The 21,880-nt window shown below is 40.4% G+C and overlaps 1 protein-coding gene across 2 annotated transcripts in view; it reads right to left on the bottom strand.

Annotated features, from left to right (window-relative positions):
* HELZ (helicase with zinc finger) overlaps positions 1 to 21,880 on the bottom strand; it is a 236,220-nt gene that overhangs the window by 50,985 nt on the left and 163,355 nt on the right. For both annotated transcript variants that reach the window (XM_060252939.1, XM_060252940.1), the window contains exons 19-22: positions 21,050 to 21,197; positions 16,410 to 16,593; positions 14,810 to 15,038; positions 13,108 to 13,312 (exon numbers count right to left, since the gene is read on the bottom strand). In XM_060252939.1, coding sequence (XP_060108922.1) covers positions 13,108 to 13,312; positions 14,810 to 15,038; positions 16,410 to 16,593; positions 21,050 to 21,197 — 766 coding nt within the window. The remainder of the gene's footprint in view (positions 1 to 13,107; positions 13,313 to 14,809; positions 15,039 to 16,409; positions 16,594 to 21,049; positions 21,198 to 21,880) is intronic.

Genomic DNA, 21,880 nt, shown 5'->3' with positions numbered 1-21,880 from the left:
ACTTCTTTGGAAGTGCTGTGTGCACCAACAAAGGGATTTAGAATCAATCCCATTTCACTCAGCAGGCATAAAAGTAGGATATGCAAGTGGTCGAGAAAGTGAATAGGGAGAGCTTTTGCTTCCTCTACCACTATACTAGAATGCATGGTCATCCAACACAGTTTATGAGTGACACATTTAGAACAGTGAAAAGGAAACACTTCATTCAACGAGTAATTAAATTGTGGAATTCATTGCCAATGGATATAAGTGGTGGGTATGAGTGTAAATAACTATAAAAGGCAGACTGATTCATGGAGGAGAGGCTCATCAATCACAATTGGTCATGGTGAATCATGGAAACATTTAAAACACAGGCAGCATTAATCTATGAATAAACTGTATTAAGACAAATGACAGACTAGACAGAATAACAGGAATGTAAGGAGTACACAGATGTTTATTATCAGAAACAAGTGTAAGGACAGCCTTGTGTGACATGAGGACTGAGAGACAATTACTGGTGGGGGGGCCTAGCCAGGGAATCAGACACCCTAACCTTGTGAAATTTCATGAATGGAGGGGGCATAGGTTAGAACCCACAAAGCCATCCCACAGTTGGAAATGCTGCATACTAACCCCCCCCTCCCAATTAAGCACCTGGGAACTACAAAAAATCAAATAAGTGGTTATACCTCGGTTTGTGATATCTTTAGAAATCCAATAAGAGGAAAGTTTAAAGAGTTTGATTCCCAACCAGTGTCCAAAACATAATCAGCAGCAAAAGCAAAAGGGTCCAAACCTTGTTACAACATCAGTACTCTTTCTCACTTAGATGTGCAATATCTGATAGTGAAGGAGTGGAGCTTGCCACTCAGAAAATTTGAGGCTACTGTTGCAATGCAGGAAAGGAGCTGATCAAAACTACCAAAGTCATCAGTGAAAGTGAGAATAAACAGATCTGCACCATAACAATCAAAGCACCATGTTATTTAAAGAAGGGGAACAAGAGGTAACTCTTAAAGATCTGACAGCAAGTCTGTTTACTTCCCATAGAGTGCTGTCTAACTGAACTGAGGAATTCATAGCCTTTCTGCATGGACTAATGCAGTGTAAAAAGACTGACCCAGATTAAAGGAACAACTTTGTCATGCATTATCACCAGCAGAGGCTGTGAGACATGGTGTGCCAAGTTTCCTTTGAAGGAGATAGTAAAAGGGCCATACTAACCTCTTGATTCACAATTTAAGGAGAAAGCGTGGTAGAGAAAGTCCACTTCCCAAACAAGCTAACAGTTTACAGTACTTACACTCCACAGTGGTTAATCTAGAGATAAAGCACTATTTAATCTGTAGGCCATCAACAACAATAGAGAGTAGCAGTGGAATCAAGAATGTATTTGCTACAGGATTGTAGTAGAGGCTATAATATTAGCTAATAATTAGAATCTGCACATCAAGGATTTTGTCCATGGGGCAGCTGTTCTAAGTAAAAACATAAAATGTCCTTTAAAAAGATGGGTATGGAGCTTATCCGTACCCCATCTTACTCCCCAAAAGGAACTCAGTTCACTTCAATATTTATATCAGCATACATAAAAAAATACAATGAATACAGTTTGAAATGCTTCTTCAAATTTGAAATACAATAAAGAGATCTAATATTATGCTCCCTGATCATCATAGCAATTGAAAGGTATCTTGCTACTGAATACGTAATATGGGGGTGCCAGTCAGCTAACAGAGAGAAAACTAGCCTCTCTTCAGATAGTCCAGGGATGGCCAAACTTGCATAACATAGCCATGTGGAATAAGGTCAGATGTTTGAGAGCCACAAGACATGAACACGGCTGGACTCGCACTGGCCTACCAGCTCCCAAGAGGCCAACCACGCTCCCATCTGATTCAATCTATCTTCAATAGTCACCATGTTATCTTGATTGAAACTGGTCTTGATTGAAACTGGTGGATCGCAACCAGGAGTGGAGTGTGGGGGCAATGGCAGAGGCAAGCCATTTCATGAAGGTGTCAACATTATGTTTTGTTGAATTTACAAGTTGCTTTGCAATGAGCATATTTTCTTTCTGTGCCCTCTGAAGTATGCAGCAATGTTCATCCAAAAGGGAGAGTAGGATTGGTGTGAGCTGGTCCCAAAGAGCAAACTGATAACAACCCAGACAAGCAAGGCAATTTACATTTTTTATTCCCAGGGCTTCTGCTGAATAAAATTTTCTACTGAAGGTATCCATCTTCTTTCCCTTCTTGTCCAGGGGAAAGCAGGTAGAGTGTTTGCCCTTGGATGAAGAAGTGACCACCATGGCATTAGGTTTTAGATGGAAGAAGAGAAACTCTGCATCCTTCTTTTGTATCCTGTATATATGGTCTAAATGTTTGGATGACACTGCAATGGAAGCTGGTTTGTCCCAGGGGACTTTGACTTGTCTTTGCCAATGGGAGGGCCACAGCTGTAAATACATATGTCTGTACAATGTCAAAAACAAGGTAATCCACTTCAGGCTGAGAGGCCTAAGGTGGATGCCATCCTCTTGATTAGATCACCATACAATTTCAAGTCCTCAGATGGGGAGATTGGAGCATCTTCTGTAACTGGGGTGGGTAGCGACGGGTCATTGGGATGATGGTTAGAGCCACTGTGGTCTGAATCAGGATAATTGGAACTGCAAGTGTCCTTGAAAGCTCTTCTGGAGGCTCCAGAGCCTAAGTTAGATACATGTTTGGGGTGAGGCAGTTGAGATGGGAGCTGAAAAGGGTGTATGTTTTGACCTGGATTTAGAGGATACCTCCTTCTGACTGGCACCTGGAGATCTGCGGGAGGAGTACCTATCCCATTCTGAGAGTCCTCTGGAGAAGAGCCATGGCAACGGCAGATGGTTTGGTCCATAAAGATAGCTCAGTTGACATTGTCCCATAGAGTGGGGTTCGGAGAATGCAAATATAAGAGGTGCTCATCCTCAAATTGGTCCCGTAAGGGTCCTGTAAGGCAGAAGAGGGCCAGGGTCCCTCGGTGGCAGAGGAGGGCTATGTGAGTCTGGATCCAATGGTCAGTGTTGAGGATAACCCACCCTGCTTGCTGAAGCCAAGCCCTAGGAGTGATGCAATTGTTGTGCCAAGTCAATATGTTCAATGTTGGAATCAGGATGAGGAAATGACCAGGATGCTTGAGGTGCTGTAGCTCTGACCAGGCAGTCTACCCTATGTGGTGATGCCAAAATATTTGTTGGAACCTTTCTTGGAGGCATCAAGTCCAGCAGAGGTGCAGTTATCATGTCAAAGACTCTTCCAGCAGAGTCTGAGGGTTTGCATTTCAAGTGAGACTTATGCTTCTTAAACTTGTGCGCTTTATCTTTTTTGCGCTCTGTCAGAAAAGCCAAGGAGGATTTCCGAGTTGAACTCGCCTTCAGTTTCAGAGCTGAAGCCCCAGAGTCATTCGCCAATGCACCTTTGTGGAATTTGATGGAGAAATCAGTGATACTGAGGTTGATGAGGTGGTACAATCTGCAGTAGAGCCAGAGTCCATTTTAGGAGGTGCACCGAAGCCAGTAGAACAGTTTGGAAACAAGTGGTCCGTTTTTTGTGCATTTGCTTGCCAAATTTCAGGCAATGAATGCAAGAGTTGGTGAATTGGGCTTTGCCCAGGCAAAGGAGGCACAAGAAGTATCCATCCAAAGGGGCGAGGGTTTGCTGCTGCACCGAGAGCAATGTTTGAAGAAACCCCACATAAGAAAATGCCAAAGATAGGTGTTTGAAGAAGAACTGCAGATTTATACCCCACCATTCTTTCTGAATAAGAGACTCAGAGCGGCTTACAATCTCCTATATCTTCTCCCCCCACAACAGACACCCTGTGAGATGGGTGGGGCTGAGAGGGCTCTCACAGCAGCTGCCCTTTCAAGGACAACCTCTGCCATAGCTATGGCTAACCCAAGGCCATTCCAGGTGCAAGTGGAGGAGTGGGGAATCAAACCCGGTTCTCCTAGTCCATAGTGTAGTGGTTAAGTCCACGCACTTAACCACTACACCAAACCGGTTCTCAGTTTGGGGTGAGGCAGCGTTGAGATGGGCGCTGAAAAGGGTGTATGTTTTGACTTGAATTTAGAGGATACCTCCTCCTGACTGGCACCTGGAGATCTGTGGGAGGAGTACCTATCCCAGTCTGAGGGTCCTCTGGAGAAGAGCTGTGGGATCGGCAGATGGTTTGGTCCATAAAGATAGCTCAGTTGACATTGTCCCATGGAGTGGGGCTCGGGGGATGCCAATACAAGAGGTGCTCATCCTCAAATTGGTCCCGTAAGGTTCAGGAAGAAGAGGGCCAGGGTCCCTCGGTTGGGGGGGGGGGGCTCTGAAGAGGCCAATGAGTCTCTCACTCTCTCTCTTTTTTAAAAAAGGAACAATCCAAAGAAGAAGATGAAAAAGTGGAGCAATGAAGAAATAGAAGAAAAATGAAGAAAATAAGTTCACCGACCAAGAGCTGAGGATCTGAGTCCTGTTCACATGGCAGTCAAAAGAGAACTAGAGGGATCTTTGTGCCCTGTCTCCTAAGCATGCATGGTGGAGTCCCTGGGCACGCTTTGAGGCATGGACACAAAAATCGCTCTAGCCGAGCTACATAACACCGCAAGCACCATATATCCCAAAGGTGTGATGCACAAAGACCACGAAGAAGATTATGAGCTACAGATTCAGGTTTCCTTCCTCTACATGGGCAGAGTAATTTGTGATAGGGAATGTTTGCAAATCAGCAGATTGGACCAGTGATGATAAGGCACTGAATTGTGTGAACATGAAGGATCGACATAATTGGGGGGGGGGGGGTGTAGAATAAGACGATAGAGACTCAAGGTGGTTTATAACGTTTTATGCTTTTCTATTCCATCCTTTGCATAACCCTGCTAGTCAGGTCAGGGTGAGAGAATGCGATGGGCCCAAGATCACCAGCACATTTTCAGACTGAATAGCATCTGAACCAGGACCACAGCAGGGGGCCTCTGGGGGCCCTGCCCTTGACTTCCTGTCAAGGCCACCCCAACTCAGGGGCCCTGACTCAGCAGAGCCAGAAGGGAGAATGAGAGGTGGCCATGGTGGGTCTTTGTGCACGGACATTTGGCTAGCAGTGAAAGTAGGAAGACTCATGCCTGCTGGCCCTGCCTCTCTCTCCTCTCCTGTTCAGCCAAGCAGGACAGGAGAGCTTGAGACAGAGGGCCTTCAATGTCTCACAGCTGGCCAGCTGTAAAAGCAGGAAGATCTGGCCTGCCAGCCCTGCCTCTTCCTGCTCTGCCAAGCAAGACAGGGAGAGCAAGAGGCAGTGGGTCTTCATGTTCTTTCAGGGGCTGGTTGCAAAAGCAGGAAGATCAGGCCTGCCAGCCCTACGTCTCTCCCCACTCCTGCATGGCCAAGCAGGATCGGAGAGCAAAAGGTGGAGGGTCTTCGTGCTCTTGCAGCTGACTGGCTGCAAAAGTAGAAAAACTAAAAGTAGAAAGCTAAAAGGCACAAAAATCTTCTGATACTTAACACCTTTCACAAAGAGCTACTGAGGCTTTCAAGGCTCTGTTAATTCATGCCTCCAAGGATTTCACCTTGAAATTGAGGACAGCCAAGAAAAAGTTAGACTGAAAGTGTGACTGATCTGAAATTACCCAGTCAGCTTCCACAAGAATCTGGGTCTGGCAGACCCTGATCTGAAGCCCTAAGTCCTATGCCCTCCACCACAGAATCTCCAGGAATTTTCCACCAACTTGGAACTGGCAGCCCTAGTCAGGATGGGCCCCAATGAGTTTTTCCTTAAAGGCCTTAGTGATAACTTTCAGACCAACACTCTCTCTCTAATAACATTATTAATCTTAAGCTTTCCCTCCCTATTCCTCTCTCTGTATCTGGTCTGCATCTATGGGACAGCATCTCCCCCCCCCCCCCTCTGTCTTTGGCTGTTTCCCTTCCAGAGGATGAGGAGCCCTCAGCCAATCAAGGGAAGGCTTTCTTTGGCTCTTTCCCTCCTCCCCCTGCCGATCGAGGGAAAGGTTTTTCCCTCTCCTCTGCGAAGTGATTCAACAGGCAGCTCAGCCAATGGAAGAATAGGGAGAGCCAGAAACTGCCAGAACCAAGGTTGGTTGCCTTTTACTGATAGAATCAGCTTGGCTGGCGAGGAACAGCCACTCCGGCAGGAGAGAGCAGACTCAAGCAATGGCACTCTTGATTGATGGGCCAAAGGTTGATGGAGTGCACTCCCAACCAATAGGAGAGCTCTGTTTTGCCAAGACGAAAGGGCTTTTATATCTATAGTATAAGCACTTTTTTGCAACTCATACAGGTCCAATGAAGCTTTTTCCAACTTTAGTTAGGAACAATGGAGTCACTATTTATTCCTTATGGAAATATTGTATCCAGTGGCTAAAACAGGGTTATTATTTTACACATGTGAAAAAACATTTAGATAGATAAGATTCCTACACAACAGTGATATCAAATTTCTGATGCTCCCATAAAAGATCTTTTAAATCTTTCACCTGTCAGAAAAACAACAGGTTCATAATCCTTCGGACCAAATGGGATGTTTTACTTGGACTGAAGCAATACAAGATTTGTTGGGAATAAATGAAAATGCATTTGATTATGTGCAATTTAATTTTCAAACTACAAAGGAAGCTGTGTGTCGAACAGACTTTTGACACTGGCTTCATCTGTTTTTGGCAGTTTTTTCCCCTCTTCAGAGACCAAGAGAAGGTGACTGGGATCCTGGTGTCATTCTTGCTATGACTTACTCCTACTCCAAATTGCTGATTTAAGGGGGAACAGGCCAGTGAGAGCTCCTGTTATTTCTCAGATCAAGGAGCATCTTGATAGGTGTTGTTACCTGAGATTTATTTCCTGGCTTAACCATCTGTATTTTGAGCTTGGAGTTCCTGAATCTCCTCCTTAACGCATGTGTCAAAGCTTCAAGTGCCACCTCTCCTTGTTCCAAGGGACAAGAACACCCACCAGTGCTGGAGTTATCTCTCTCTGTATCTCAAAATCACCCAGTCACTGCTGATCCTCACCCCAAGATGGATGAGGCCAGTGTCAAAGGTCAGAAACAGAAGAAGAACCAGCTGTGCAAGAAGTGAGGCAGCTGTCCAGATCTAAGTATTTCAAGAATTCCAGAGTAATTCCAGAGCTCTAGGCTTGCTATTAAAATATTATATTAGCTTGCACATGTAATTAATCACATCTTATTTTGCATTTTTATATTTGTATTATCTTTTCTATGCACAAGATTGAATGCCACGGGGGCATAGCAACAGCTATGATATCACTAAGCTTTTTCTTGCTGAGTTTGCAAATTAGTTGAGAGCTTAAGCACTTTTTAACTGTCCATGAACTCTGTTTCAAGTCACTCTCATCTTGGACAGTTAGCTGAACCAGTTACAGAAAAAAGCAGATTAATTGCTTTTTATTAGCGGCTAGACATTGAGATTGGCCTTCTTATCTTGGTTTACCAGATGCATCTTATATGTACCTACAGATTAGCTCACGTTGCTTTTCTCTTATTAATTGATGAACCAGTTTTCAAAATAATATTGCATTATTATGATAAACAAGATTTAGAGATAAAATAACTGTTATTTCTCTATAAATATGCACTCCTGTGACAAGCAAATCAAATGCTCTGGATAGCAGAAAAAGAACAGGTGATATTTCTTGGTATGCAACTTGAGTTTTATGATTATTCCTAAAAACAGTGAGGCACACAGCTGAAACCTGATTTGCTTTTAAAACTGTTATTTGTAAAAAGTAGTTAAGTACTTTGAAAATTTTAGCATTTATTTTCACAGTAATCGCAGGGCTCAATTTTTCATGCTTGTATTTCATTCTGCCTAGCTCATTAAAAGTAACATTTCAATAAAAGAAAAGTTTCTGCAGGTGTTCTGTCTGGTTTGCTGCTTACACTAAAAGAATTGTACTCACCCTTTTATTTTATTATCAGGATTAAAGGTTGCAAATCACCTTTTAACAAGGTAAATTCAGGATAACTCTGCTGCTAAACATTTTTTGTAGAGGCAAAGTGGTTAAAGGTATTAAGTGCAGATTCTCTGATTGGATGCAAGAAAGAATCTCCTGCTATGGTGCCTCTCCTCCTGGTCATGTGATTGTTTTGGTGGGAAAGTGCCAGAGGAGGAGAGATGCTCCTAGTCTAAGGTTTCTTAGGATCCTAGAAAGCTTTGGAAATCCTTTCCACTGATGGCCTGCACATACACAGTTCCAATGTGGGACTGCAAAGAAGCCAAAACGATGAATATTTGATGTGAGTTCTATACCACCTAATATTTGAGCAGGTTCATAACAACTGATCCAAAGGAGTCTTTTTTTCAAATGTAAACTATAAGACTTCGAACAAATGGATTTGAAATCTGACATATTTCATTCTTTTTCTGAATCTAACACTATGCCACCTGGTGAACTTTTTTTTTAACCAATGTAATTTGTTATTTAAAATAGCCTCACGGAGCCCAATGCCTGTGGATCACCAAGTGAAAGAGTGATAAAAGAAACTTATTTTAAAATTTAGGCATTTTTCTCTCTAACCCATTATACTCTTGAGTTCTCTGTATTCAAACTTGATTAATTTGGGCTTGCTGACTGTAGTTATTACACTGGGACAGTTTCATGGAGTTCAGCCTTACAATAAATTTAAAAATAGGTCAATTTCGGCTAAGACTTTTACAAATGGTGCCTATGACACAAAATAACCTACTTGGGAAATTGCTGTGACAAGCCTAAAAGGACAATTTGCCAATAAATTAAATTTTATGCAATATACATTTTCTAAATATATTTGTATACTTAAGACATTTACGAATGTGACACAAAAAACCTGAACTTTACAGTAAAGAAGTAATGACAAGATCCACAGAAGCAACTTTATAATACTAAGCTAAAGCAGGGCTGAAGAACTGGAAGCAGTTTAAATTCAATTTATCATTATAAAATCACTAATAAGTATGCATCACTGTCCTCATTCTTGCAGAGGATTTGCATACATTGCATACAACTGATACTCTGTGACAATAAACATGAGATGAGATTATCTGAAAGCCACTGGGATCTCCAGATTCAGACCCAATTTGTCACAGCCTGGGCTTGATTTGAGAGCAGCTGCATAAGAAGTTGAACTTTTACTCTTGATTTAAAAATCCAGTTGCCTGGAAAACATTAAATGGTTTTAAAAACTGTTTTCAAAAGTAGCCCTTGTTGTTTCTGCTAGATAGCAGGCTACCGACATAAGGGGTAGGACTGAGTTGGGTCCATCTGGACAAAGAAAGCAAGACCATGTACTAAGTGCAGTGCATGAGGCTGATCCCATATTATTTGCTATAAGGGATACTCACACAAGTCAAAACAGTCAACAGAAAAGACAGCTCCACAGAAGGCAGTCAACAATCCAGAACTTAATGACAGAGTTTCTGCTCATTTGTTGGCAAGCCCGAAATAAAAAGGAACGCATCAGACTTGCTCAGCAGCAGAATCCAGGATGCAAAAAGAAGAGGACTTGCATTATTTTAAAGTGTTTGCTTTGTATTTTACCTAGCACAAGGGTGCTGAACTCATGTCTTACGAGGGTCAGATCTGACATAAATGGGACTTTGTAGGGCCGGGACATGCGTGTCATAAAATGTAATGCCAGGTAGAGGAGATATAAAATTTATAAAGGATACAGGCAAACACAATTAAGGATATCCTTTTTTTACTTAAAATACAAAGATGCTTAAAACTCTTGCAATGTTTTGTTTAAAATGGAAAGGTGGGGGAATAGATAGATAGATAGATAGATAGATAGATAGATAGATAGATAGATAGATAGATAGATAGATAGATAGATAGATAGATAGATAGATAATTTTATTTGTATCCCGCCCTCCCCGCCGAGGCAGGCTCAGGGCGGCTAACAACATCATACAAATTTCAATTATACAAAAAGCAAAAAACACAAAATTACATTTAAGCATTAAAATTCTGATTAGGTTTAAAATTAGTTAATTAAGTTAATAAAAGTGCTAATACTGTTCTTTAGGATGGCGGTTATCATTAACAATTTCTTCCTTCGTCAGCGAAAGCTAGTCGGAAGAGGAAGGTCTTGCAGGCCCTGCGGAATTGTTCAAGGTCCCGCAGGGCCCGCATTTCCTCTGGAAGTTGGTTCCATAGGCTCGGGGCTACAGAGGAGAAGGCCCGGTTACGGGTACATTGCAGCTTCACCTCTCTCGGTCCGGGAGTAGTCAACAAGTTTTTTCCGGCTGACCTCAGTGCTCTCTGGGGTTCATATGGGGAGAGACGGTCCCTAAGGTAGACAGGTCCTCGACCATATAGGGCTTTAAAGGTAATGACCAGCACTTTGTAACGAACCCGGTATGTAACTGGCAGCCAGTGCAGCTCGCGCAGTCCAGGCTGTATGTGCTCCCATTTAGGAAGCCCCAGCAACAGTCTAGCCGCCGCATTCTGCACCAGCTGCAGCTTCCGGGTTCGGTACAGAGGCAGCCCCATGTAGAGGGCATTACAGTAATCCAGTCTCGAGGTGACCGTTGCATGAAGTACCGTTGCCAGATCTTGGCGCTCTAGGAAGGGAGCCAATAGTGGGCTTTGGCAATTTTTAAAATCAAACATCAAGAAAAAGCACAAGGATCACAGCAGAAATGAAAGATATAAACTAAAAAATATAAAATGCTCTGAGCCTAGGAAAACATGAAATGGCTGGGCATTGCAAGCTTCTCCCCCCCCCCCGGGGCTACTCAGATTGACAATGGCTCTCCAACGTAATATCCCCCTTGGGCTGTGGATTCCCAGGTTAGAGTACTTACTAGACACCAGTTTTTCAGGTCCATTCAGCAGAAACAAGCTGGCGCAAAGCATTTGCAAGGAGACAACTCCAGCAAGCAACAGCTTCAACTGGCCATACAAATGTTGGAAAGTGAAACTACTTGATCTTAGTGGATTTTCCACTAAGATCTCTGGGCCCAGACAGACTACTTTGGGACTAGAATAACTCTGAAATGACAATCCCTGGGAGTAGCAGAAGCATCCTGGGATTGGAATGAGGGCCTGCAGAGTGGAATTCCATTCCTGGAATGCTGCTGCTGCTACTCCCAGGGGCTGTCATTCCACTCTGCACCTTGTCATTCCAGTATCAGAGCATTGTTTCTATTGGTAGAAACAGTTCCATAGTAATGTATCTGGGTGCAGAGACCTTAGTGGGAAATCCATGCCACATTTTCTTTGCTGTTTTGCAAGCCCAGAAGAGCTTCCTGCTGAAGCAGGCAAAGAAAAGGAGAAGAAGCTGGGAAGTTCAGCAGCCTTGAAGCTTCAAAGGGTGAGGACAAGAGGGGGGAGAAAAGAGTCATGGGCCTGATTTAATGCCCTGGGCAAGTTGGTTGTGGTTAATTTGAAGAAATAAATACATAAATATCTCACTGAGTGGAACCACCCCATTTCCCTATTCCAAACAGCTAAAAGACAGTGAAACATAAATATTTAAAGGAAACATGTGAGAGAAGTCCAAGCCACACAGCACACGAGTGAAGCCATGCAGCACATGAGTGAAGTCCAAGTGGCGAGTCCATCCACTTCCAAGTGACCTCACCGCTTGGAATTCACTCACGCACCACGATGCTTGCAAAAGACATTTAAAGGAAATGTGTTCCCTTTAAATGGCTTTTGAAGCCCCACCATTGCCACAGTGCGACTCACAAGTAAACTCGAAAGGATATAAATGCCTTCGTGAGTTCAATTGCTGAGTCACAGCCATGGTGGCATGGCTTGGAGAAGGCACTTAAAGAGGCTGCAGTCTCTTTAAATGCCTTCTCTAAGCCCTGCTGCTAGTGCCAGCATGTCTGTCAGCACGAACCTCCCAAAATCACCTGGGAGGTTTGTGGTGGTGGGATGGCAAAAACCTTAGTTTGCAAACCCACAAACTGGTCACGTTTGTCACAAAATTAGATTTGTTGTGAGGTTTGTTCCCATCCTTAATTGCAGGTTTCAGAGATAATTTCATGACTAGCTATATCCTTTAACATAATTTCTCCTTGTCTTAAAGAAGCAAGGATTCTATCATGCAACAATGCATGCCAAAAATATTGTGAGATTCGCAGAGTTGTTTAAAAACCAACAGGGCTGAGTTTTTGGCTGCAAACTGCATGCTATACTAAAACCTCTGTAGTAAGTCAAATTCAGCATTAAGACCGATCTTGAAATGAACAGTAATTTTCTGATATATTTCGCTAAAAGCCTAACACTGCAAACATCATCAAAAATTTTAAAAGGTTTCATAGTATTGTACAAGGTAACAGACCTTTGTAAAATAAAGTAAATATTTCCAAATTATGAGAACACCCTTTTGAAAGGATTGCTCAAGAAAAGCTTCCATTTTCTGTTCTACCAAACTAAATCTTAAAAATTCAAATGAACAGTATTAATTTGAAAACTCCAAGAAGACACTGACTTGCAATAAAAATATTAGACTCTGAAAAGCCTTCTTGTAAAATGAGATTATTTGCCAAGGTTATAGCACAACCCACTTTAATTATGCCTGCAAACATGGTCAATTAAACCAATACATCTTATTTATTAATGTTACATGACAACTTAATGTAGAGCTTAATATTATTCACAAACATAATGGACAAGGTATAATTTTTCACCATTTCTACCACTATCCATTCTCTTAGAAGCATTTTCTTATATATCCATTAGATTCGGCCTCCTGTGGATTACAGTAGTAGCATAATAATGAGTAAACACCAAACTTATTATGCACAGTTACAAATTTTAGGTGGCAAAAAAATCCCATTATGTTCAGCTCCTCCTATGAAATGCAAGCTATTTAGATTTAATTCTTGCATAAATTCTAGCACCTTATGGTGAGTTTACTACTTTCTCTTAAGGCACTCTGTACAGTCAAAACTATTGCTTAATTAAAATTACAGTTTTATACTCAATGATGAGTATAACACCTCACACCAGTATTGTTCCTATGGGTTAAGCATTTGTTCACATTCAAAAAGTTAGTCAGCATTACCATATTTTGGGCATATCTCAACAGGTCAATCCTTGCTAGTTCTCAATACTTTTGTCATGGGTGAAATATTACCTTTGGTGGTGACTGCTGTGGTTTGTTGGTGTTTAATGAATGCTGCTGCCGCAGAGCCCGTGGGATAAATTCAGGAGCCAATGGATTCAACACATAGGTTTTCTTTAATTCCAGCGCTTCCAACTGAGCTTTGATCTGATCAAATGTGATACCATGAAGACTCTCGTTATCATGACACAGGGCAATAAACCTTTCCCAAAATTTCCTTCAGAAAACAATATAAAAAATACAGTTATTTAGCTGATTGTTACAAACAAATTGCTGCATACAAATGTTACAAATAAACCGTGGAATCCAGTGCTCTGTTACGCTTTCAGTTGAGTGGAACTAAAGTAGTGTGTTCCTATCAAAGTACTGAGAAAGTACCTAACTGAGCTAAAGAGTTTGAGTACAGGGACATGGCTGCCCACCTGGACTGCGTAAGACCAACACAGTGGCCCACCTGGATCTGAGTTAAAGATGGCACTGGGATTTATTTTTAAAGAGCATCTTGGAAGTTATAGTGCTGCAATGAGGGGAGGGGAGAGTGTTTTTGTCAGTGAAAATATTTGGTGAAATCTAAGCTAGGGTTTGAAGGCTCTGAACTGAGGCACTGTCGAATGCTGGCACAGTAGTTTCATTGTGAAAGCCATGCTGTGCTATTTGTAATACAAATTGCATTTGCCATCTTTACATTTCTTCATCGTTGTCAAACATGCTATGGAAAGGAGGGAGCCAATGCAGTCACACCACCTATGTGAGGATGGGTGTTTCTAAAAGCAAGGTACTTGTTATCAGCTTTATCAGTTACAATATCAAATTTTAATTCATTATTAAACTCTATAAAGGTGGCACCTTCCCTTTAGAAATGCTCTCACTCCTTGAGGTTCACCTGGCACCTATTCTCTTCTCTTCTAGGCATCAGATTAAAATATCTCTTTTTACCCTGACTTTTAACTAGGGATTTGAGCTTTTTGATTGTTTTTATGCTTCTAATTTGAAGGCTGTTAACTGGAACAAATAGATTGCTAAATGAGTTTTAATGTTTTATCCACTGATTTTTAAATTCATTTGTTAATATTGGTGATTTTGAGATGATTTTGTTTTATGTTGTGAGCTGCCTTAAGCAGGTCTCCAAAGAGGCAGGAAACAAAGTTATCTCAATTCACACTTGTAGGACTACCAACTGTTGGCAGAGTAATTAACACAGCAGAGGTGCACAACCTGATTAAAGTGTAGATAAAGCTTTATTCAGGAATTACCATACTTGATAGTAAAGAGGAAAAAGAGACAGAGTTACATCACTAGCTGAGAGAGAGGAAAACAGAGTGTGGAACTTCCAAAAAGAGGCAGGATATTGCTTGAAGCGTACCAATCTGGAGACAGACAAGGAATAACACTTAATAGGAGGAAAGGAGCTGAGTTCACTATTCTATCTGTTTTCTTGCTGCCTCCTGCAGGGATGTTTTCTCTCTTCTGAATGTACACCAGACATTGCCTACTCCAACACTTATTGCTGTAAAATACTAATCTCATGTAATCACACGTCCATCTAGTCCATCAGATTGATGGCTCCACACCAGTCCTTACAGATTAGTTTAAGCAATTTAGACTATAGTAAACAAGCGCTTCAAGTAATTTAAATGCCAAGTTAAAATCAAATACACAAGAACCAATAATATTTTCATTGGTACTATTTATTCATAGCGCACTTTTAACATACCTGCATCTCCCAATGGAACACAAAGCAATAGGGTCTCCCACTACAGCTACTAGTGACTGTGCTCTTGTAATGGCTGTATTGAGAAGCTTATAATTGGAAAGAAATCCATAATCCAAGTCTTCTGTAGAATCTTCCAATAAATGCTCTTTCCGTTTGATTGGCGTTTGCTTGTGTTTGCATGTGTGCCGTGTACGCACTGTGCTGAGAAACAACACTCGAAACTGCTTTCCTAACAGAGGAAGAGGGAAAATGTAAACTTAGTTCATTTGTTGCTAATAACATAACAAATGACTATATGTGTAGCTTTTACATAAAATTATAGCAACTGGATATTTACTGCACACTTACATAATTTATTTCAAATTAGTAAGTGTAAATGTTCTTAAAACGCATTAAGAAATAGCAAGAATACTCCACTACTGTCCACTCCAACATTAATCGTGTTTATTGATTCTTATACCATTGTAACAAGTAACACTTACAGTTCAACGAAAAAAATCACAGATTGTTTAAAAAGCTGCCTGTATTCCTAATGAAATATTCCAACCATTAATCCCACTTAAAATATATTTATTTAACATGAACCTGACTATAATAATTAATTTCTGTTTCCACAAAACTTATTCTATGATGTTACAAAGTGATATTAGCAATTTCAAGATCTGCCATAGAATTGCACTCAGAAACAGAGGTCTCAGGCTGTTATTAGACACAAATGACCCTGTATACTATTGGTGAGTTGGAACCTCAAAAGCCTAGTCTACCTAATACGATGAATCTTTAGACATATATAGGCTTCTGGATTGGCTTGTAGGTTTCTTTTAATTTGATCAGGGGAACACTCTACACATGAAATAGGCATCCTACATCTCAACCTTTTTTGTACCTTATGTTCCACCAATTGCTAGCAAAGAACCTGGATCCCACCATGATAAAAACAGAAACCTACTGCTTTCCTAGAAGGACATTTGTATGTTTATAAGCATTCTGTTATTACTACTAACATGCTAAAAGGTCACAGATGGACAATCCATGGTTAGCAGGGTTGGCAGAAGACAGAATGCTGCACTTGTGGGCAGGACAGCAATTTTTTAGTAACTGTTATGAAAACCTTGCATCCCACCTAGACTACTTCTGTGTCCCACTGATAGTACATATATTACCAGTTAAAAACCACAGTTCTAGAGAACAGAATGTCACTCTATGGAGAAAGCTTGAATCATGTGTAGGACCAAAATCATCTTAATGCACTGGCATTCAGCGAGGGATTATACAACATGATACATGATACAATTGTGTTTGCTGTTGTACAATAGCACTAAGTATTATTAACAATACATATTACTGACAGAAAATATAAGAGCAATTTTCCTGTATGTTTTACTATGTATATATTATTACTGTAATTGTAGTTATATTATTTCAGTGACTGTATTTATCACAAAATACAAGCACGGTAAAAACTGTGTTGTGTTAAACAGCTGTTCTGAGCTGCATCTTCAACAAAACACTACACAAAATATTGTAAACTGCTAATGCTGTAAGCATTTCAAAATCTCAACCCAGTTAACGGATTTTTATAAATGTATCTGCTACTTACCCTGAACATTTAACACTCTTTCAACGCTGACATCAGACAATCTTTTTTTCCTAAGCTCTGCCCGAATTCGGAATACTTGATCAGCATATGGTGTTACAACACCTATGCTGCCTTCATCCAATTTCCCCCAGGCTACTGGCCACTTTCTCCTCAGTTCTTCAACCCGTTCTACTACTTCAAACACCTTGAAATAAAAAAAAAAAAAGATTTGAGTTTATTTTCTATTCCTTTGGATAAATATTAATAATTCAAAACTGTATTTAAGAGAAATGTATTATAAAAGTATTTTTTTTAAATCATGTTAAATTAAAATATCCTTTGGTTGTGGCCTCACCACTCTTTGTAAGCAATGTCACACCAATTATTGATATCACCATTATCATTTGTAATTGTCTCCGATATTCTATTAGAAGAACTCATAAAATGAGTGCAGAACCTAGGCCACATAATGTGCACAAAATTTTACTTTCACTTGCTTCATTAGATAATCCTAATGAGTATTTATGGAAAGTTTTTATTACAAATTTATTTTCTTCATAAAATGCTATATATTGTAGGGAGCTAGACAGAGCACACATTTTACTTCCATTCTACAATCATTCCACTGGCTGCCCATTTGTTACCGGGTGTAGTTTAATGTATTGGCCATCACATATACAAATACCTTGATTATTGGTTTTGTGAATCTCCAAATCCTTGCTGCTACAGGGCTGTGGGCAATGTACAGTTACCAGATAAACATTATCTTATAAAAGCAGATGGTGACTACTTATACATTTATTATCTAAATTATCCACTTCACAGGAGAGGGCAAAGTGATTATGAAAAACGGAGGAGGGTGCCAGCCAAGATGGCTGTCCTCAACCAAAAAGCCTGGCAGAACATCTCTGCCTTGTGTGCCCTGTGGAACTGCATAAGATCCTGCAGGGCCCTGATAGAATTTGGCAGTGAGTTCCACCAGGTCGAGGTCAGGACCAACAGAGGTGTCGAACTCATTTTTTATGACGGCCAGATGTGACATAAATGTCACTTTGTTGGGCCAGGCCATGTGTGCCATAAAATGTAACACAAAGTACCAGAGATATAAACTTTATAAAGGTGATTTCAGATGTCGAATGGCAATAGCAGGTGCATGACAATAGCAGGCTTGATTGGATTAGGTGTGATATGCACAGGGGCCAGGCAACAGGTGTGGAGAAACCAGCATTGGTAATGAGACAAGAAATCTAGGTCTCAGTTCCATCCAGGAGGGTTCAGTCCAGGAGGTTGCAAAGAATAAATGGACACAAGTCTGACATTAGAAACCACAATATTCAGTTGCTGACATAAGAGGAATTTCAAAGGGAGATTACAACTGATAATGAAGGGTGAACTGCAATTGATAATGAAGCCAAGACAATGCAACCTCCTGGACTGAAGCAATATAGAATGGTGGTCCTCCCCACTGGCCACCTTCTTTACTCTTATTGATAAAAGTGGAAGAGTGCCTGAAATTTGAACTAAGGCCATAATTGTCCTGATTTTTAAAAATAGTGAAAAAAATTCTGATAAGAATCTGTACTAAGTCTCTTGTCTACTGCAGATAAACTTTATGTGAGACATCTACTGAGTAAATTCTCTTCCTGGCTGAATTATTTTTTAAAAAATGGTCAAGAGCAGATTGGTGCTTGGACAGTTTAGGTGCCTCTGGGACTAAGAGTTTTGCCAGCTTGTGATTGTCCTCAGGCACAATGCCATCCCAAAGGAAGAGCTGATAATGGGCTATGATACATTGATAACTGTTTGTTTTGAAGCTAAGAGTGAAGGAGGCATAGATCTTTCTTCCTATTCCATCCAGTTTATGATCCTCTCTATCAAGCAGAGCTGAAAGCTGGATATCCTTGTTTTACCCTTGAGGACAATCAGAAACTACTGAAGTGGTTCAAAATATTAGAATGAGAGGTTGATGCCATAAGACGGTGTGGGGGGGGTGAGTTTCCACTGACTATTGAAGCCAATTATGATATCCCACTACTCCCAGGGGGGCACACTGATTTAGGAGGTTTCTCTACATGTGGCACTGGGAAGAACAGCCCTGTAATCTCTATTCAACTGAGAGTTTACACCCACCTTCCTAAAAGATCCCTTTGATCAGTTCCGCAGGGCCTGCAAGACCACCCTCTTCAAGCTGGCGTACACGGACTGCTGAGTTATGGTTGTTTAACAAAGGGACCCGCCAATATGGTTCTGTTTAAGGACCTGTGTTACTATGTATACTGACAGAAATAGCTTCGGAAATACCACTGCCACTGTCAGATTAAGTTAAATTTATTTATGTACTGACTGGTTTTTAAATAATGTTAATTTTAAAGTTTTATATTTATTGTATTGTATGTTTATGAATGTTGTTAGCCGCCCTGAGCCTGCCTAGGCGGGGAGGGCGGGATATAAATAAAATTTTATTATTATTATTATTATTATTAAACTGGTAAAACAGTTTGCTAATCTCCCAAGTGGGATTGCACAGGTACCGCAATGATGAAAAGAGGACTGCACTTACTTGTAAACTGTTTTCATCAAGTGGTCACCTGTGCAGTCACACAACCTCCCACATGTCCCTCTATGAGCAATTAACTCAGTCTGGTAAACTTTATCTCACTTCAGTGGCAGCAGAGAGGAACTGAGGAAAAGGTACTCTACATTCTCCATTTCACACTGGAAAAGGTGGAAAACAGTATGGGAGAGTGGGACACAGCATCTCTAGGAATTTTGAGCTTTAAAAAATCCTCTCAGCAACAGGCCTGCATATGTAGAATACTCATGTAGGACTGCACATGGATTGCAACAATGAAATAACTATTCTTTTAATTCATATGATTAGATTGTTATCGTCTACAAAATCTCTGTTATCATTCAAACAGCTTTAATCATTAGCTATCACACACTGTACTGCAACAAGGAAGCAAAAATACAGCATTTCACATGGGATGACAGAATAGAAATTCCCATACAAATTTCTTTCCTTTGTCCAGTAAAAGCTCTACTAAGCAGTATAACAATCTGAAAATTAATTTATATCCTCAATTTCTCCTCCAATAGACTTGCAAATCCCAAATTATATTAGGTTTTTGATCTGAGAATAGGAAGGGAATCGCCCTGCTTGAATTAGAACTATAAAAATTTCACAACCACAGTAGAATGAAAATTAAAATATAGAGAACATTCCAAAAAATATAAGAAATTGTATCTGTTTGGGCTGTTGGCTGGGTCTCACCCACAGGCAGCAAGAGAACCATACAGTGGCTTGTGCCCATGTGCGATCCTGGGACTTGCCATTCCATGTTGTTCCCTCCATAGGCAGGCTGGCTGCCGCCACTGGCTAACAGGAAGGTCACTATGCAGGATCTGCACCCTTTGCTATGCCAACGCTCTTGTGGATGTGTTCAGTAAAAGCTGTGGCCTGTTTTCTCTCCAGTCATGTTGTCTGCTTTGTTTGTTCCCTGTGGGACCTTGCTCCCTCCCCTGCCTCTAGGATAACAAGCAAACTGTTCTGAAGGCCAGAAATGATTTGAAGGAGCAGCCACTCATCCTTCATTCTGCCTTTCAAAAATATGGATAATTCAAAATATTTTAAAGACCTAGCTCAGATCAATAGAAAAGAGTATAGCAAAAAGCTACCAGCAACTGATTACAGAGAAGGCAATCGGAGGCTAAGGAGACAGCAGTGTTCCTTAGAGATGATTTAAGGGTTTTTGTTTTTTTAAAAACAAGTTTGCCTTTACTAAACTGAGGAAGCATAACCAATCACCAGACAGATTAAAAACAAGGCTAAAAGCTAGAAATTGCTGCCTGAAAATATCCAGAAAGAAATGGTCTTATAGACTGATTTTCAACAATTCTGTAACAATACAATGTGATCATGGCACCAGAAGATAGATATTCCACATTCTGGTTTATATTATAGAAATAAATTTGAACAATTGTAGAAAAATATTTGAAAAAAATAATTGAGATAAATTCACTGAATTAGCATACAATTCTAGATGTTTAATTTATGGTTTTAAAGGAACACGTTGATTGCAGGGAAATGGACTATGGAAAGAAAATTTGTAATAAGCATGTAGGGTCTTGCAAAGATTCTTTATTATGAACTAGCTCAAAAAGCTATTTATTTATTTAGCTTTAGTGTTTTTTTCTATGTAGAATCAGACATTATATGTTCTGTTACTAATGTAATGTAATATAATATAACACAATACAATACAATCCTGGCTACATAAAATGCCTAGAGGCTAAGATTACTATTCTAAAACATCCATGGCTTCAAAGAATCACTTCAACTTGTGAAACCTGTTTAAGCAGACTTCTCCTACCATACAGAATGCCAGTTGGGACAGAAACGTGTGCATGCTTGTAGCATACAACCAACTCGCACCAAAAGCTGATGCAGCTGAAATTCTGCACAATCAGGCTTTTTTCAAAAAAACTATGCAAAGAAGTTATTGGTTAAGAGAAAGTCAAACCAATTTTAAAGGAAAACATCCTAGGAATTAGCCATACCCAAGGAACAATACATGCAAAACAAAAAACCTTTCTTGAGCAGAAAGAAGACTGTAATGGATTCTTGAGAAAACTATTAAAAATGAAGCAAATGTGCTAACCTCTGCATTGTTGTAAAAAGCTGTGCTGTTTTTTTCTTGCACATCTTCTCCTCGTGCTGTGAAGAAAGTCAGAGGGTAGAAATCTTTGTGCGCTGGCTGTTTCCCACTTGCCATCAATTTGCCCTCATAGAAAAGTTCAGATGTATAACTGCAATAAAGTCAGACACAAAGGAAAATGTTGCATCTATGTGTAAAATCAAAGCTGATGCTAAAAAAAAGTATTAAAAAACCTAAAACATATCTTGCTGACCCTCAGTGATAAACTGCCACTGGGCATGTGAGCCATCAAAAAGGACATGAGATCTCTTTTTTCAGTAGGAAGGCTCTCTCACAGTAACAAGAGGTGAGGAGAGGAATAATCAGGTAGGCAAGGTCCATTCCTCCCTGTGCCATGCATACACACTCAAGATAAAAAGAATCGTTCTTTCACTGTCTTCCTTGTGAACCATATCTCCCATCATTCTAGGAAGGGGGATAGGTAAGGACCGATGCTAGGCAACAACCTTGAAACAGGCAAAGAACATGTAGGGCAACTGTAAGGGCCAGTCTTGTTTTGCAAATGATGTTCTGCATAATTTTTATCTACGAAGGAAAATTCTGTTATTCGTTTCGGAATACTCAAATAGTTTCTGAATAAAGTAGCCACAGCTAATAAATTTGGGACTGATACTACAATGGGACTAAACAGACATTTGAGAAGAGCCTTTGTAATAAGGAATATTTGAAATTGTCCCATGAAGAGGCAGAACTGTGAAGCCAGGACAGGAGAAGAAAACTGGAATGAATACACTTTTCAGCTTTTAAACACATTAACCTGACCAGTATTTCTGA

This window comes from Heteronotia binoei, chromosome 13 (genome assembly GCF_032191835.1).
Source record: "Heteronotia binoei isolate CCM8104 ecotype False Entrance Well chromosome 13, APGP_CSIRO_Hbin_v1, whole genome shotgun sequence".
Lineage (NCBI taxonomy): Eukaryota > Metazoa > Chordata > Lepidosauria > Squamata > Gekkonidae > Heteronotia > Heteronotia binoei.
This window is presented reverse-complemented; position numbering and strand designations above follow the sequence as displayed.